At 49.2% G+C, this 16,675-nt stretch overlaps 1 protein-coding gene across 9 annotated transcripts in view; it reads right to left on the reverse strand.

Moving 5' to 3' along the window:
- Positions 1–16,675, reverse strand: part of STING1 (stimulator of interferon response cGAMP interactor 1) — a 39,301-nt gene continuing 22,626 nt past the window's right edge. For 7 of the 9 annotated variants that reach the window (XM_077310729.1, XM_077310735.1, XM_077310733.1 and 4 more), the window contains exons 3-7: positions 14,394–14,574; positions 10,699–10,807; positions 8,583–8,821; positions 4,947–5,133; positions 1–2,287 (exon numbers count right to left, since the gene is read on the reverse strand). In XM_077310729.1, the coding sequence (XP_077166844.1) occupies positions 2,097–2,287; positions 4,947–5,133; positions 8,583–8,821; positions 10,699–10,807; positions 14,394–14,574 (907 nt within the window). In that variant the 3' untranslated portion in view covers positions 1–2,096. Of the gene's footprint in view, positions 2,288–4,946; positions 5,134–8,582; positions 8,822–10,698; positions 10,808–14,393; positions 14,575–15,616; positions 15,856–16,675 lie in introns of all 9 variants that reach the window. The other 2 variants (XM_077310732.1, XM_077310731.1) reach the window with 1 other exon arrangement.

Below are 16,675 nucleotides of genomic sequence, written 5' to 3' on the forward strand. Positions count from 1 at the left end.
GGACATCTGGAGGGCCGCAGTTTGACAACCCCTGCCCTACACCATGCAGGAACTCTTAGAGCTCAAGTAGAAGTTATGCATGACACAAGTTGGGATACGACTGCCCAGCCCAGCTTCCCGTCACACATACTAACCAAGGAACTTGAAAATGCTTCATTTGCCTTTGGAGCACTGGAAGTGGGGCAGATCTCCCCCGTTTCCCTCCTGCCCCCTTTCCCCCAGCGTCTTCGCCCCATGGAACTAGAGAAAGGGGCAAACCACCCCTCAATGGCCATTCCTACTGGGGAGAAGTTCCCCCTCTCTCCCTCTCACAGCGCTTCCAAATAGAATGAAGCACTATGAGGCTATTCATTAGCTCACATATGTGATCGCAAGTCAGGTCAGGCTCCTGTTTCTCAGTTCTCGTCACACACAACATAGAGGGCTTTTCCGCACTCTCATTTTCCTCTTTTGTTGCTCTGGATGTTATTTTTCAGTTCGGTGTATTTTTCTCCCTCTAGTGGTCAATCCAATACTACACGGATGTACGGCCAGCGTGAAAACCTGCAGTTTAAACCTTCAGTCAGACGGAAAGTGATATTTATTTATTTATTTATTTAGATTTATATACCGCCCTCCCCGAAGGCTCAGGCTCAAAATAATATTGAATCAACCACTGGAGGAAGCAAAACACATGCAGAACAGAACAATAAATTCCAAAGCAACAGGAACACACAAGCGAGGAAGATGAGAATGTGGAGAAGCCTGTTGCTTGACTCTAAAGTCTAGACATACCCCAGAGTCTTCCTGCCTGGCAGTTTCATACAACAAACAAGGAAAACTCCCCAAGAACCATAAGGATATCAGGGAAGTGATGAACAGGAGGACCCAGGCTGCTGTCTCCCCAGGGGAAGTCTGGGGGTGCACCATTGGCCTGCAGAGTCTTTTCCTGGTAACCTGGAGGATCTGAGTCCTTGCTGCTCTCAGGTGAGGCCAGCTGTGGCATTTCCTGTTGGTTGGAATGTTTTGTTCCTCTCCACCAGGGCCAGATTGGTCATTAAGGACCCTGGGAAAAGTTTAGATTGGCTGGTGGCCTGGAGGAGGGGGATGCCCCCATTGGGGCTACCTATTCAGAGGATTATCCCCGATCAGGGAGGGGGAAGCAGAAGTCAGCTGAGTCACTGGAGAATGCACATGCACAAAAAAGTCAGTTACACTGTACTGTAGTATTTGGAAGGGATATAGTGAGGCCACCTGATGAACAGCCAGGAATCAGTCAACAAGCAATCCTTTTACAAAATAAAAACCAGTCCTCTGCTTGTGCACAGGACCTGTGCCCAGCTGGATGGCATCTGAGTATCTCCTGCCTAGCTGGACACGACAGGCTGCACACTTCTGGCTCTGCTCACTGGTGGGGAGGCCATGGTTCCTCCTGCGGAGAAGGAAAAAAGGTTTTCTCTGGATGGAAAAATGGAGCCGTGACTCTGCTGCTTAGAAGGAGGAACGTGGCAAAATGATGAAAACCCCTCTGTGAGGCAAGGCGAGGAGGCCCCGGGAAGAAGGAAGAGAAGTGAGGCGAAAAAGCACAGGGGCTTCTCACCTAAAACAGCCCAAAGATGGGGGCAGAAGATGCTCCCCCCAAAGGGGCCACACACTCCCCCCCCCCGTTGTTGCCTTCACTAGAGGTGTTCTCTGCCACTGCCATCCTCCCCTCCCCCCTTCTCTACCGCATCCCCCCCTCATGGGACCAGGAGGCAGCTTTGGGAAGGAGGAAGTAGCCGTCCCACAGATCTTTCCTCCCTCCCCCAGCCTGTTAACCTTTCTTTTCCAAAGACTTCAGGGTCAAAATTGAGGTTGCTTCCTCTTGGAAGCTCCCAGTAAGCCTTTGAAACTTAAAGGAAAACAAGGCCCTCGGGCGCAATCCGAACCTAATCCTTGGACAGACTTGGCTACCCGCTACCCAGCGACTGAAAACTTAACTTTGTGATAAGTGTTTAATAGGCTGGTTTCCTCTTCCTCAAAGGAAACTGATCTCCTTAGTCCAGGGAGAAGTTGTCACTCCAGAGAAATTGTCATTCTAGCAGGAGGCCCCCAGGCCCAGCCTCTCCTCCCCAATTTCAGCAGCTGTCACTACGCAACGACAGAGGCTGGTCGCAGCTGCTGAGAAGAAGTTCAGTCTCTTCAACAGGCATCCGGGTCTGCCTGCAAAAAGGCCCTTCCTCTCTTGTGCACATGGCGTATTCCTCCTGATCCTGCTGCTTCAGGTGCCGAAGGATTTCCTTGGACAAGAAATGCTCGCCATTTTCTCCTGAGTGTGGAAGAACAAAAGGAGATGTTAGCCTGTTCTGAGGAGAGGGTGCAACCAGTGAGGAGCACTCAGGGCCACTGGCTGAGGCCAGGAGACTCTCTTTCTCTCCCTCTGCCTGTAAAACACAGGGGGATGGGAGCTTTGGATTTGGAGGTCGGGTGTTTTTGGGCCAATTTCCCCACCCCTTGGACAAGCGGCTCTTTATAGAAGAAGAAGAAGAAGAGTTGGTTCTTATATGCTGCTTTTCCCTACCCGAAGGAGGCTCAAAGCGGCTTACAGTTGCCTTCCCATTCCTCTCCCCACAACAGACACCCTGTGGGGTGGGTGAGGCTGAGAGAGCCCTGATATTACTGAAGAAGAAGAAGAGTTGGTTCTTATATGCCGCTTTTCCCTACCTGAAGGAGGCTCAAAGCGGCTTACAGTCGCCTTCCCATTCCTCTCCCCACAACAGACACCCTGTGGGGTGGGTGAGGCTGAGAGAGCCCTGATATCACTGCTCGGTCAGAACAGTTTTATCAGTGCCGTGGCGAGCCCAAGGTCACCCAGCTGGTTGCATGTGGGGGAGCGCAGGATCGAACCTGCTCGCCAGATTAGAAGTCCACACTCCTAACCACTACACCAAACTGGCTCTACTGAGAAGAGCTGGTTATCTATACCCTGTTTTTCATGACCCAAAAGGAGTCCCAAAGCGACTTACAAACACCCTTTCTTTCAAGATCTGACAAAATTTGGTCCCTAACCTTTTGGAGTCTGTGGACACCTTTGGAATCCTGACACAGGGTGATGGGTTGCCACAGGAGGTGGAGCCAGACCAAAAAGTCAAGAGAGTAAATCCTTATCCATTGTTCCTCTATATATTTGTGAAACAGCCTGGGGGGTGTAACGTGTCCGGCTGTCCAAGTTGGAATAGGGCCAACCCTGATTGGCCCTGCCCCTGCAGCTCCCGCCCTCCATCCCTGGACTCTAGCTTCTTTGCTCTCAAACACACCTCAGTGCCTGGAGCCAGCAGCAGGTAAGAGGAGAGGGCCCTGGGCAAAGGGTCGTGATAGAAGGCCTGCTAATGAGGGCCTCCCAGCCTGCTGACTGCCTGCTAAGGAGCTCTGTCCCGGCCCTGCTAACGAGCTGGCCAGCCCCCGCCCGCCCCACTTGATCCAGCTAGGAGCTGCTGCCCAAGGCCACCTTAACCTGCCTGGCCGGGGGTCAGGGGAGGGTACCCTTTCAAGGCCCATTCTTAGGAATGGGCTTTGAAGCTAGTTTATATATAATTAGAGTCATAACTCTTCAACATTTTAGGCAGACACTCTGCTTACCAGGACACCTTTCTATCTGCACAGCCAATCAGAAGCCCTGATGGGCAAAAGTCCCATCTAGCCCCACCCACTTTCTAAAAGCACTAGTGCACCTTCAGCTGTCCCGGAGGGCCTATAAGACAGAACTCTTCCGCCAGGCCTATGGCTGAGGCCAGCAAATTACCACAGAGGAAACTGCTGGCCTCCCTGCCCAAGAACCCCACTCCCAAAATGTTAATCTGCCCATTAAACCACCTCCTGCTCGGCAATATTTTTTTAGGAGGTGGCTTTTAGTGATTTAATTTTTATTGTATATATTAATTATTTTAATAATGTTAATTATATTATTTTGTATATTTTACATTGTCAACTGCCCTGATCCTACTGGGAAGGTCAGGCTACAAAAATAAATATTATCATTAATATTATCAATATTATGTTTAAAGAGTTGGTAGGTGCTGTTGCACTCATGGGAACCATGTTGGGGACCCCAGGTGATACCACACTTTCTCCCCACCTTAAAACTATTAGGCTGAATCTTCGTTTGATGCTAGGCAAGAGCCCTGTTCCCTTGTGACGATTGTGGCACTGAGACCATGCTTAATGGGAGAGGATGCTACTCACGATCCTCCCAATAGCTCCAGTTGCCATTTGGTATGAACAGGATGACGTATATTTCCAAGTTCTAGGGTTGTGCGATTTGGCCACCAAAGCAGCTGTTTGTGCCCAGCGCAGCCAGCGCCACACTGCAAAGGGGGGGAGGTGCAGGCACTTGTGTGCCGAGCGACATGCAGGCGCAGAGCTCTGTACCTGCATGTGTGCATCACTCAGCACGCCAGTGCCCGCCCCTCCCCCCCGCGGCGTGGTGCTGGCTGTGCCGGGTGCAAATGGCTGCTTCGGTGGCCGAATCGCAAACCCATATCAACGTTCAATATGTGCAAAAGTGTATCCTCAAAAATCTGGCTTCCTGAATGAATGAATGAATGAATGAATGAATGAATGAATGAATGAATGAAAGAAACTCGGAAACACAATCTGCAGCACACAAAAAAACCTCAATACTTGCTTAGAGGCCTGCATACTGCTTGATCTCCCCTCACGCATGACTGGATCACACATATCTTAACGACTGAAGAGGGCTCTTGTGAGCATCACTGGTACGACTTGCCCTAAAGATGTTGGGTTGGGATTCAATTCTAAATTTTAAAAAGTAGGCTGATTTGTCTCTGGTGAAAGTTACCTTCAGAAGAGAACCCATTCCTGGATCCCACAAAAGGAGACTGTCACATCCTGGGAGGGAGAGCAAACCCAATCCCCGCTGCCCTCCCCACTCCCACCGCTCACAACTGGCCTGTTGGGTCCCTTCTTACCATCATACACAATGAGCTGGTAGCAGCCAGAGCACTCTTTGGAATTCTCTAAGATCTCCTCCAGCGTCCTGCAAAAGAGCTTGGCTTGTTCCAGACGGGCCTGGCTGCTCAAAGCAGCATTTTCGTCTTGGGACATGATATTGAGGCTCTGCAGAGGGGTGGCATACTCCACCACGCAAAAGTGCATCTAGAGGAATAGGAAAAGGGGAAAGATTTATGCTGAAGAGAAAGCAGCATATGCAGGGGAAAGGGAAAAGCTGCCTGAGTGGCATATGGCCTGTGGAAGGGCTGCCTGCTTCTTTTCCTGGGACAGAATTTCCAGAATTGTGTAACTGGCGAGAAAACCCAAGAACACGCTGAGGAGGTGAAATAGCTTAGATGTGCAGGGCAGCCAGTTCCTAACAGAAATCCCATCTCAACTTTCATTCATTTATTTGAGAAAGTCAGCCCATCGGCATTTAGACAAACTCATATAGAAATAGATTCAGGAGGGAAGCCGTGTGGGTCTGAAGCAACGGGAGCTTTTGAATGCAGACTTTGTCAGATACAGCAAAACAGAATATCCTCAACCATATGCTCATGAAAGCTCTGATAGGGGTGGGTTATAAATCCAGCAATAGATAGGTAGGTAGATAGATGGATGGTCAGATAGATAAAATGCGTTGGATAGTTTCATGATGCTGTTTACTAATTCACTGCTAATTTACTCCCTCCTTATATTTGTCTGAGGAAGTGTGCGTGCACACGGAAGCTCACACCCTGAATTAAACTTTGTTGGTCTTAAGGGTGCTGCTGTACTCCATCTTTATTCTAACTGTGATGTGATGCCCTGCTAGCTCCCCCCCCCCCCCGCTAGTGAGCCTCCTGGGACTATCCAGGACAGGCTTTCTCAACCTGCATGTCATGAAGCCTGAGGTTTCTTGGCGGCCATGGAAGGGTTTCCTGAATAGTGATAATGTTATCTATTCAGTTGAGTTATTCAGGCCAAAGTCAGTGAGCATTACCAAAGACGGACAATGGTGAATGGCTAACATCACCATCATTTTTGAGGTCTGCAAGCCATGTCAGTATGAAGATCCTCTAAAAACCCACTTGTCAAGACGTTACTTAAGTGACACTTAATGTGCTGGTTCTAATTGATATTCTGATAAGTTTAGCTAATTTTGGTAATAGTTTACGCAGACATTTTCCTTGTTCTCCATTGAAGGTGAGTACCAGTATCTTAAAACGGATCTGGTATTCAACTGGTTAACTGTGCAGCTGCAGAAGGATCTGGGTAATGTGGATTCTCCATGATGTTTGGGTAAAGATGCAATTTTGGGACCAGTTGTAATTTCCGTAGCAGGGATAGGGGAAGGCCTGCATAGAGCAAGTTACAGTAATCCAGCCTAGATGTGAGAGATCACTGTGCTGAAGTGTTCTGGGCCCAAATAGGGTTCTAGTAGTTTGGCTTGGCAGGGATGGGAAAATGCCGGTTGAGCTACTTTTGTGACCTGAGCTTCCATGGTTAAGGAAGCATGAAGGATCATGCCCATGGTTTTGACTTATTGTGCAGTTTTAAGTTGCACACCATTCAGGTTTCGGAGGCACACTTCCTGGTTTGACCCTTTCCCACCTATCCAACTAGCTCTGTCTTCGAGGAGTCGGGTTTCATGTGACTACACTGAAACTATTCTGCTACAGCCTCCAGGCATCCATCTGCCGGGAGACCCAGCCACATAGTTCAGATATTTGAGACACACAAGACACAAACAAGTACACACGTTTAAACATTGCAATACGCACATTTTGTCACAGCCACCACTGTTGATGCGTTCCTTCTAGATCACCCAAGATACCCTTGCTTCATCGTGGTGGAAAGTTTCTTCTCTCTCTCCACAGCCAAACCACCCAGCTAAGCCACACAGCCCCAAATAAATGCCTTTTCCCCTGGTTTCCTCTGATGTGAAGCTATGGCAAACTTGGAGGGTTTTATGTCCTGCAAAGTGGGAGTTTGGCTGCTTTTGCCTTTGGATACAGCATCAGGATAAGGCAGTCTTGTGCCTCAGCTGCCATTTCAACAGACAGTTCTTCTTGTGACTTGGCACTGGTTGTCTGGGGAGCCCCCAGGGAGGCTAAAGCGCCTCAGCCCTCCCCCCAAGCTTACCCCCCTGGACAAGGCCTCATCCTTTCCCTGGCAGAATGTGGCCATGACAACTGGCCATATAGAACATGAAAGAGAGCCAGCTTGATGTAGTGGTTAAGAGCAGTGGCCTCTAATCTGGAGAGCCAGGTTTGTTTCCCCATTCCTTCTCCACATGCAGCCAGCTGGGTGACCCTGGGCCAGTCAGAGCTCTCTTAGAGCTGTTTGTGCAAATAAAATTATTTTAGAGCTCTCTTAGGCTCACCTACTTCACATGGTGTCTGTTGCGGAGAGAGGAAGAGTTGGGGAATGTAAGCCACTTTGGGTAGTCTCTCTCGCTCCTCCATGCAGATTTTAGGATCCATGTCCCCTGTACAGTCAACTTGCCTATGGATGGTTACTTGGACCCCAACATCTGCAGGGAGGAGAGCGAGACAGCTTTCCCCAGCCAGGGAGCTGGAGTGGCTACGAGAGTTGGGTGCTTCAACGTCCGAGGCAGCTGTTCCCGCCCAAAGCAGCCAGTGCAGCGGCGCAGGGGGGGAGGGGAGGCACAGACCTCTGTGCCTGCGTGTGTGCGCCAACTGGTGCGCCAGAACCTCCTCTCCCCCCCCCCCGCGCCACGGCACTGGCTTCTTCTGGCGGGAACGGCCTCATCGGACACCAAAGCGCCCAACCCTAGTGGGTTCCAGAACTACATGGCCACATTCAGGGTGGGCACCCCAAGCTGGAAGCAGGGGTTGGGGGTGCCAGAGCACAAGTGGGACGTTATGTGACCAAGTTATGAGTGGCCAGCGTGTCCATGGCATACGACTGGGATTACGCCCATTGGGCTGGACCGGGGCAATCCAGTCAGCCAGACATGGAGACCACATTACAGTGGGAGATCTCTGAAATGCAGCTCAGGGCCCAGATGGATGACCTGGCGGGGGTGATGGTGCCATTCCTGGGAGACAAGGAGAATCCTTTGCCCAGAGAGTTATGAGCCAGCAGGCCGATAGAGAGGCAGCAGGGGCCTCTTTGACAGCCACTCCCCCCCCCCCCCGTTGTGGTTCCTCCAACCGGGAGAATGTCGCTGGAGTGGCGGCACTAAAGCCCTGCTCCTGGTGGCTTCAACAAAGCATGGAAGCTGCACATCTTTTTCAACGGGTCCTATGTGAAGCTGTCACTTTTCCTGGGTAAGACTCCTTGGAGTAAAACAGAGTTTAAAAAAAAAGCTTCTCTTCTGAATGAACAGATCTTTTTGAAAAGTATTTTCAGCCTCCCTCATTCATTTATTTCCCTGCCATATTGCAATTAATTCCACTCTTTTTCCTAGTTCCTACCCCTGTAGATTTAAACAATCCATTATCCTCAAGGGCACTGCACGTTTCATTCCAAACTTTGTTGTCTGGGAAAGACTCCTGAGAAATCCGTCTTTCATTTTCACGCAAGGAACAGCGTGAATAATATTGTCCGTGGAAGGAAAGGACTGGGGGGCTTCACAGACCACAGGAGGGGGGCGCCGGGCAACTCACCTTTTGGTTCTCATCCAAGACTCCATAGACACTGTTTTTGTAGGACCTCCTCTTAATGCCAGCTCGGTCCACGGCAACTTCTGGGAGGTTGTTGATGAACTGAATACGACTGTCAGCCGTCAGCAGGTTATCAGGCACATGACAGTTCAGGGGGATCAGGATGTGGAGTTTCCTGGTCTTTTTGCACTTCAGCAAAAAATTGTTCGTTTCGTTGAAAATACTAATGGAATCTTTAAGTCCTTTGTGGCAAAAAATGCATAGAGGAGAGAGGGGGAAAATGGGATGAAGGCAACAGCATTACTATCACCTTTTCAACTTCTGTGATTAGGTTTGGACATTACAATAAGGGTTGTAATTTGTTTAATGTTGATACCAATAGGGCAGAATGTGTCATGGTAGCAGAATCACCATCCTGCCTTTCTTCTAAGGCAGATCCCATGGATAAGATGGTCCCAGACCATTTAGGGTTCTGACATAGGGTTGTGCGCGGTGGTGTCCGAATCGGCCGTTCCAGGCCTGCCGCAGCCAGCGCCATGCCGCAGGGGGGAGGGGAATGTGCACGGCTGCGCACACTCCCCTCCCCCCCCCCGCGGTGGGTGGGGCGCTGGCTGCAGCAGCCTGGAATGGCCAATTCGGACACCGCTGCGCACAACCCTAGTTCTGAAGGTGAAAACCAGAATGTTGAACCTGATCTGGTTCTCACTCTGGAGCCAACACAGCTGGGCAAGCACAAGTTGAATATGTGAGCCTTCCAGTGTATTCCTGCTGCATGTGAGCCCTCCGGTGTGTTCTAGTTCACTGCCCTGATCCTGCAACTGTGCAGATGCAGCGGGTGCCCCAGTGCACTCACAGAACTCCTCAGTCCAGGAAAAGTTCCTCCTTGTTTGCAGTGGAACTCCACACACAAAGGGATTCCACTCTTTTTTCTAGTTCCTACCCCTGTAGATTTAAACAATCCATTTTGTAATCCTCAAGGGCATTGCACATTTCATTCCAAACTTTGCTGTCTGGGAAAGACTCCTGAGAAATCTGTCTTTCATTTTCACACAAGGAGCAGCGTGGATAATATTGTCCGCGGAAGGAAAGGACTGGGGAGCTTCATAGAGATTCTGTGTTGAGATTCTGCCCAAAGGTTTCACTGCGTGTTTGCGTCACATTCCCACACCTTTCCCAAACCATACAATGATATTATCTCACTTTTATTCATACCTGTCTCCTTGCTAGTAAACTTGCTAGTCTCCTTGCTAGTAAACTTCAGCCTCGACTTTTAAAAAATCCCCCAAGATACGAAGAAATGAAACAGTAAATTTCATTGAACGCAAATGGGTAACGTAGCACAATTCTGCAAGGCTTGTAAAATGGAGCTCTTCCACCAGGCTTGTAAAACGGAGCTCCTTCGCCAGGTTTTAGGTTGGGGACAAAGCTAAGCAACATCTGCCTATTTCATGGTCCCACCGATCCACCTATCAGTTACCACCATGGAGGGAAAGAAGCTCCAAATCATTGCCAGACTCTTGTCTGCTCTGCGGCTGAGAGACCACTGTTGTTTTTAACCTGTTGTGCCAATGACTTAAAAAATTAATTTTAAGTTTAAATTTTGTTTTAACTTCTGTATTTAAATTTTTATGTTGTACGCCACCCTGAGCTGTTGTATCCTGTTATGTTGTATCCTGTTATGTTGTACACCACCTCTCAGATAGGGAGGTATAGAAATTAGAAAATGAAAATGAAAATGAAAATGAAAATGAAAATGAAAATGAAAATGAAAATGAAAATGAAAATGAAAATGAAAACGAAAATGAAACAAAACAAAAATAAAAAAAATAAAAAATAAATAAAAATAAAAATATACGTCTCTGCCTCTTTGGCACTGATTTTCACAGTACTCAAATGAAAGACAATTTATAATTTGCACTTAACGGTCTTTACAGCACAGGGGATACTTGATTTCAGCACCGACCCTGACCCCTTGGATGTGCATATTCTCTCAAGCTGTTTAGTTTTAAGGGACTAAACATAGGAGGACATAGAAAACAAACCTCCATGAATTCTGGAGGATATTTATCCATTTTGCATTCCCGTGTCACCAAAGGGAACACTGACATTGCTTACTTACGAGGCAGAATGATTTTTAGATAGCCAATATAATAAGACCAGGCGAGTCCGTGCGCTACGTTGAGGTTGTTTCTTTCGCTTATTTCTGAGATCTCGGCTGCTGAGGGATTCTATAGAGGACAGGCAACAAGAGCTCTTGTCAAACATTTTCCCCAGAGAATGGCAGTTCTCAATGTGTCTTTTCTAAATGGAAAATTTACTTTGTAAGCAAATACAAGCAAAAATAGTTGGGCAAGGATTAGAGTGAAACATAAACATCTTAACACCGCCCGCGGCGCCGCGGGCACCGCGGACTAAATAATACGGTAAGGGCTGTGGGGGAGGAGTTAGAGAGGGCTCTGTCCGGGATGAGGAAGGGTGCCGATTGGCCCCTTCCTCCGGACTGACAATCGGAGGGCCGAATCGGCAGGCGTGAAGCGCCTGCCGATTGGGCCCTGTGATTGGCCACCCGCCGGCAAGGCAGCAATTGCGAGCCGCGCACAGCGCGGCTCGCAGTTGCTCCCTTGCCGGCGGCCTGACACGTCGGAATGCGCTAAGTGCCTCCGACGCGTCAGGCCGCCGGCACGCCGGCAATTGCCAGTGCCTCCCTTTCCGCCACTCGCCGTTGCTCCCTTGCTGGCGACCTGCCGGCTCGGGGGCCGCGTACTGCCCCGCTAGCGCCCGCTGTATTTCAGGTACAGCAGGCTTGATTACTAGTACTAGAAATAAAGCCCATTTCATTTTTGAATAAAATGGGCGCTAGGGCCGTCTCCCCGGTGAAGCCTTCGCAGGCTTCCTGATTCATCAGTCTGGCGCCAAGGGACCAATTGCGAGCCACGCTTCTGGGGGAAGGAGCCAATCGGCACCTTTCGTCATCCCGGACAGGGCCCGCCCTCGGACTCTTACTGCTTTATTTTATCTGCTCTGCAGGAGTGGGTAAAGATAAGAAATACATGGAGCAGAGGTCCATCAGTGCCTGTTAGCCACACAAGGTATAAATGGAAAAACAGTCTGGGTTAGTGGTCTTCTGTATTCTTGGTTCTTGGGGGGCAACCGTGGGAGGGCTTCTGGAGTTCTGGCCCTGCTGGTGGACCTCCTGATGTCCCCTGGGTTTTGGTCACTTTGTGACACAGAGTGTTGGACTAGGTGGGCCATTGGCCTGATCCAACATGGCTTCTCTTATGTTCATATGATCTTAATGTGAGGAAGATCTGGATTGCTGGAGCTCTTCCAATTGCAATATTTCCAACGGCAGGGCATTTTATTAAATCATCCGATAAAACCAAATAAATATGATGTAGATTCTGTCTAAAGAATATATAAAGAATGTGTCTAAAGAATGTATAGCTAACCCTTCTATAGTCTAGGGCAGGGGGTGGCCAAACTGTGGCTCTCCAGATATGCTGGCAGGGGCTCATGGGACTTGTAGTTCATGGACATCTGGAGAGCCACAGTTTGGCCACCCCTGGACTAGGGCTTTCTCTTTAATACTGGGGGCATTTTAGAGAACCAGAGGTAGGCTATGGATTTGGAAAATGAAGGTCAATTAACTGGTGTTCAAAATATAGAGAATGGTTAGCAGAGACTGGGTGGAAATCTGTGTTTAGGAATGAAGTAAAGAGATGCTTTTTGAAGTAATGCAGTTGAGATATGTAAGGCAAGAAATGTGTAGAGGTGGTTAGCCATTGCCTGCCTCCTGGCTTTCCCTGCAGGTTTCCCGCCCAAATACTAGCTGCAGCAAACTCTGCTTAGCTTCCAAGATCTGACAAGATCAGGTTAGCCTGAACAATCCGGGTCATGGCAGTTGATGTACATCAGTTAAATTAAATTGGTACAGCTGAGCAGTCCCTTTGGTAGGCATTGTTCAGAACCAGGTTCAGATGAATTACAATCAGAGTAGCTGAGCAGTGTAATCAGCTGCCTAAGGAGGTGGTGATCTCCCCTTCACTGGCTGTCTTTAAGCAGCAGCTGGACAAACACTTATCAAGGATGCTTTAAGCTGATCCTGCTTTGAGCAGGGAATTGAATGCAATGGGCGCTAGGTAGCCTTCTCTCTGCTGCCTGACATTGGGAGACTTGCTGACTCCTTCCCCCCATGTCACCCCTTAAGGTTGCAGGAAGCCTTTTCTCTGCTCCCTGAAAGGGAGTTTGTGGGGGCTGTCATGGTCAGACAAGGTTGCCCATTATCCTCTTTATTATTTAACCCAGTTTTAGAAACAATTGCAACAAAAATCAGACACTCCGAAGAACTCACTGGACTTATTAAAGGCGAGGCATTTAAGATGTGTAGCTATGCTGATGACATGGGTTTTATCTTGACGAATCCTAAAATAACAATTCCATGATTGTTAAGATACCTTGAAAGGCTTTGGTCAACGTGCAGGGTTCAAAATAAACTGAGAAAAAACTAAAATAATGGTACTGGGAGCCTCAGAACAAATGTTAATGGATTTAAAGATGAAAACTGGATGTGAAGTATCGTTCTACATGTAGTTTAAAGCTATTACTGTGGGTCCTCTCCTCTGCTGCCAAGAGGAACCGCTCCCTTCCTTTCTGCAAGTGACAACCGTTCAAATACTTAAAAATTTGCTGACATCACTACCCCTGCTATGGGGTCCCCACACTTACCCGAACCCTGGAAAAGCGTTCTGCATGATGAGATCACAAGGAAATGTTGTGCATTAGAGAAGCCTGGAGGCGACGCTCTGGCTTTTGGGCAAAATCTATGACTTCTGCCCCAAAACCAGAGCCCCCCCCTGAACTCTGGTGTGCCAACACATCACTTCTGGGTGAGGTCAGCATGCCAGACACTCTTCCCGGGGAGTGTGGGCAGCAGGTGAGAATCCCGGGAAAGTGGCTGTCTTGGGGGAGATTTCCCCCCTCCCCCCAGTTTTTGAAAGCCCAAAGTTGGGGAGCTACACCAACACAAGGGTTTCCCCGGCCCCAGTAGGGGTCTTGCCACCCAAGATGAGGCACAAATAAATACACAAAGAGAGTACAACAAATAAATCACTACACAGCTCAGTGTATAGGCTGGGGAGAGGAAGGGTTGCAGAAGGGAAGGGAACTTAGCAGCGCTTAAAGGCATAGCATCCAGTCCACCCTCCAAAGGAGCCATTTTCTTCAGAGGAACTGATCCGAGTTTTTTGGAGATCAGAGCTGAATCCGCACTTACTTTGTTTATTCTGTTGGGGATCCTGCCGAATCCAGATCGACTTGAACTTGGCTCTCCCCCCCCCCCCCGCTTCTGGAGCTTCTGCTGAGAAAAGTTAGGCCTTCCCCTTTAAAGCCTGGAAACCAGGAACTGACGGCCTGGCCAATCAGGGCTTTTCTACCATGGAGTTCAAGAACAAATTTGAAACAGGCAGAGCTCTGCATGCTTTCTCATGCTTTCTCAATCCGATTGTTCAAATAGTGAGGGTTATATCCACTCTAGGATATTGCTGGATAAAGGTAGGGTCACTCCGGATCAATCATGCTTATTGCAGAGCGAAAATTTAAATCGGAGAAAATCAAAATGGAAATTGCATTCAGTGGAGATGGCAGGGACTGAATCGACCTGGGATTGGAATAAAAGCTCTGTGCAGATTCAGCCCTGGTGTATTTCTAGGAGCTCTTCATGCTCTACTTGGAGACTGGTAATGCTGCTCACTCGTTAAAATATTTTTAGTGGGCTTCTGAGTGAAGGGGCTCAGTGACCCCCACCCCCATGCCTACCTGAAGGCCAAAGGCGATAGTCAGGAGCTGACAGAGACACATGAGGCTCATGTACAAGCACAGGGGAAGCCCGGATTCTTTGCTAAGCAGGGAGTAGGCAGCCCCGCATATCAACAGCAGCAGACCATGCCTGTGGAAATCCAGGCAAGCCTTCAGGGTCCTGAGATATTCCCCATGATACCTGCAGAAAAGAGATGGAGGGCATAAGAGAACAAGGTCTTCTAAGTGCTGCCAGCTTCCAGGTGGGGCAGTTCCCCTGGAAGAAAAGATTGCTTTGGAGGGTGGACTTTTATGGCATCGTACCCCACAAAGGTCCCTGTCCACCCCACCTCCACTTCCAGGAGTTTCCCAGCCTGGATTGGGTAATCCTACCCTTCCACCCCCTGCCAATGGCCCAAGAGGACCCGGCAACCCTAGCTTGGAGTTCTTCTGGAATCCCCACAGACCTCCAGAATACAGAGATCTGTTCCCTTGGGGATGAAGTCTGCTGTGGAGGGTGGACTCTGCAGCTGTGGTCCCTCCCTTAGGCTTCTGGTTGGCAGGACCCCCCAGCCCGTTGAGGGGCAGGTGGCATACGGCTGCCAGCTCCTGGGGATCAGTGGGTGAGGTTAGCGGTGGGAAGGGATGTCCGTGGGATATAATGTTATGGAGTCCACCCTCCAAATCACACCTTTTCTCCAGGGGAACTGATCTCTGGAGTCTGGAGAGGAGCTGGAATTTTGAGGGATACTCGGGGCACGCCCAGGGCCTGGCACCCCTCTCCAGCAACTTCCCAACCCAAAGAAGAAGACAGAGAGAAGAGATGGGTTTTTGTGCCCCACTTTTCTCTACCTGAAGGAGTCTCAAAGTGGCTTATAATCACTTTTCCTACCTCACCCCACAACAGGTACCCTGGGAGGTAGATGGGGATGAGAGCTCTGAGAGAACTGTGACTGGCCCAAGGTCACTCAGCAGGCTTCATGTGTCTCAGAGCGGCCTAGAATTCACTTCCCTTTCTCTTCCCACAACAGGCACCTTGGGAGGTAGGTGGGGCTGAGAGAGCTCTGAGAGAACTGTGACTGGCCCAAGGTCTCTGAACTGGCTGCATGTGGAGGAGTGGAGAATCAAATCTGCTAGGCCACCCTGGCGCTTAAGCAGATGTGTTGGGGTTTCTTTAAGCATGAGCTGCTCTCATCCCACCATGCTAGTTGTAAGTCTCTCTCATATTGCAGCAATGTGGTCACCTGGCTGATACGTGGTGGACCTCTTCGGTGAAGTTGCAGATCCCCTTGACGAGGACCCCAACTTGCAGGGCCATAAAATGGATGATCAGACACTGGGCGACATGGTGGAGATCTGGTTCGGTGAGGTACACAATGAGGGCACTGAGAGCGATTAGGAAGTAACTTGCAAGCTGAGCCCTGTTTCCGCGGCGTCTGGGAATAGAAGAGCGGGGCTGGGACCTGTCCTCCTCACGAGACATCTGCAACACAGAAGGAAACCTAAACACTTCTCTGGACGGCTTATTCAGATTCCCACCTCTCCATCAAGTATGTGCTCAGCTGAGTCTTTCCAGAGATTATCCTGCTTTGGTGAAAAAGCTAAAATTTGCAGGCTATATCTATGGTCGCTAACCACCAGGTGGCGGCAGGATGTCTCTGATCTACAGGTGACAGAGACTTGTTCACCTGGTCACATTGGAAAGTGGACTCTATGGCCTTGTACCTTGAGGAGGTCCCTCCCCTCCCCTCATCCCATTGTCCTGAGGCTCTCCCCCACCCCCCAAAAAAGATCTCCAGGCATTTCCCAACTTTATTTTAGTTCATTCCACTCTTCTTTGTACAAGAGGAAAATGGCCCCATTCGCCTTTCCATTAAACACTGGAAGAGGATGACAAGAGTCGCCTTTTGTATTCCCCGTTCCTTCCCCCAAGTCCTGCTGCAAGTCTTTGCTCTGTGACCTCTGTGACCTGTAAGAGCTGTTCTGCCAGGGCTTTGGCTGAGCCCAAGAAATAACATCAGAAGTTTGACCTCCGTACTTAAAATGCCCAACATGCTAACACCGCCACGGACGGTCAGAGGATACACCTGTGTAAACCCCTCTCTCTAAAGAGAAAGAGGCGACCTGTCTGAAATTTAATTTTGTCCCAGATTTACTTTTCATTTACTTTTCATGCCAATAATTGTAGGTTTCATATGATTTTACTGATTGTATGTGATATTTAGATTGCGAGCCCTCCCGAGCCCCTTGGGGAAATAAATAAAATTTTGTGCAGCAGTAACTGTTCAGCTAGCCTTCTTAGT

The sequence above is a fragment of the Paroedura picta genome, chromosome 14 (assembly GCF_049243985.1).
Source record: "Paroedura picta isolate Pp20150507F chromosome 14, Ppicta_v3.0, whole genome shotgun sequence".
NCBI classification, from domain to species: domain Eukaryota; kingdom Metazoa; phylum Chordata; class Lepidosauria; order Squamata; family Gekkonidae; genus Paroedura; species Paroedura picta.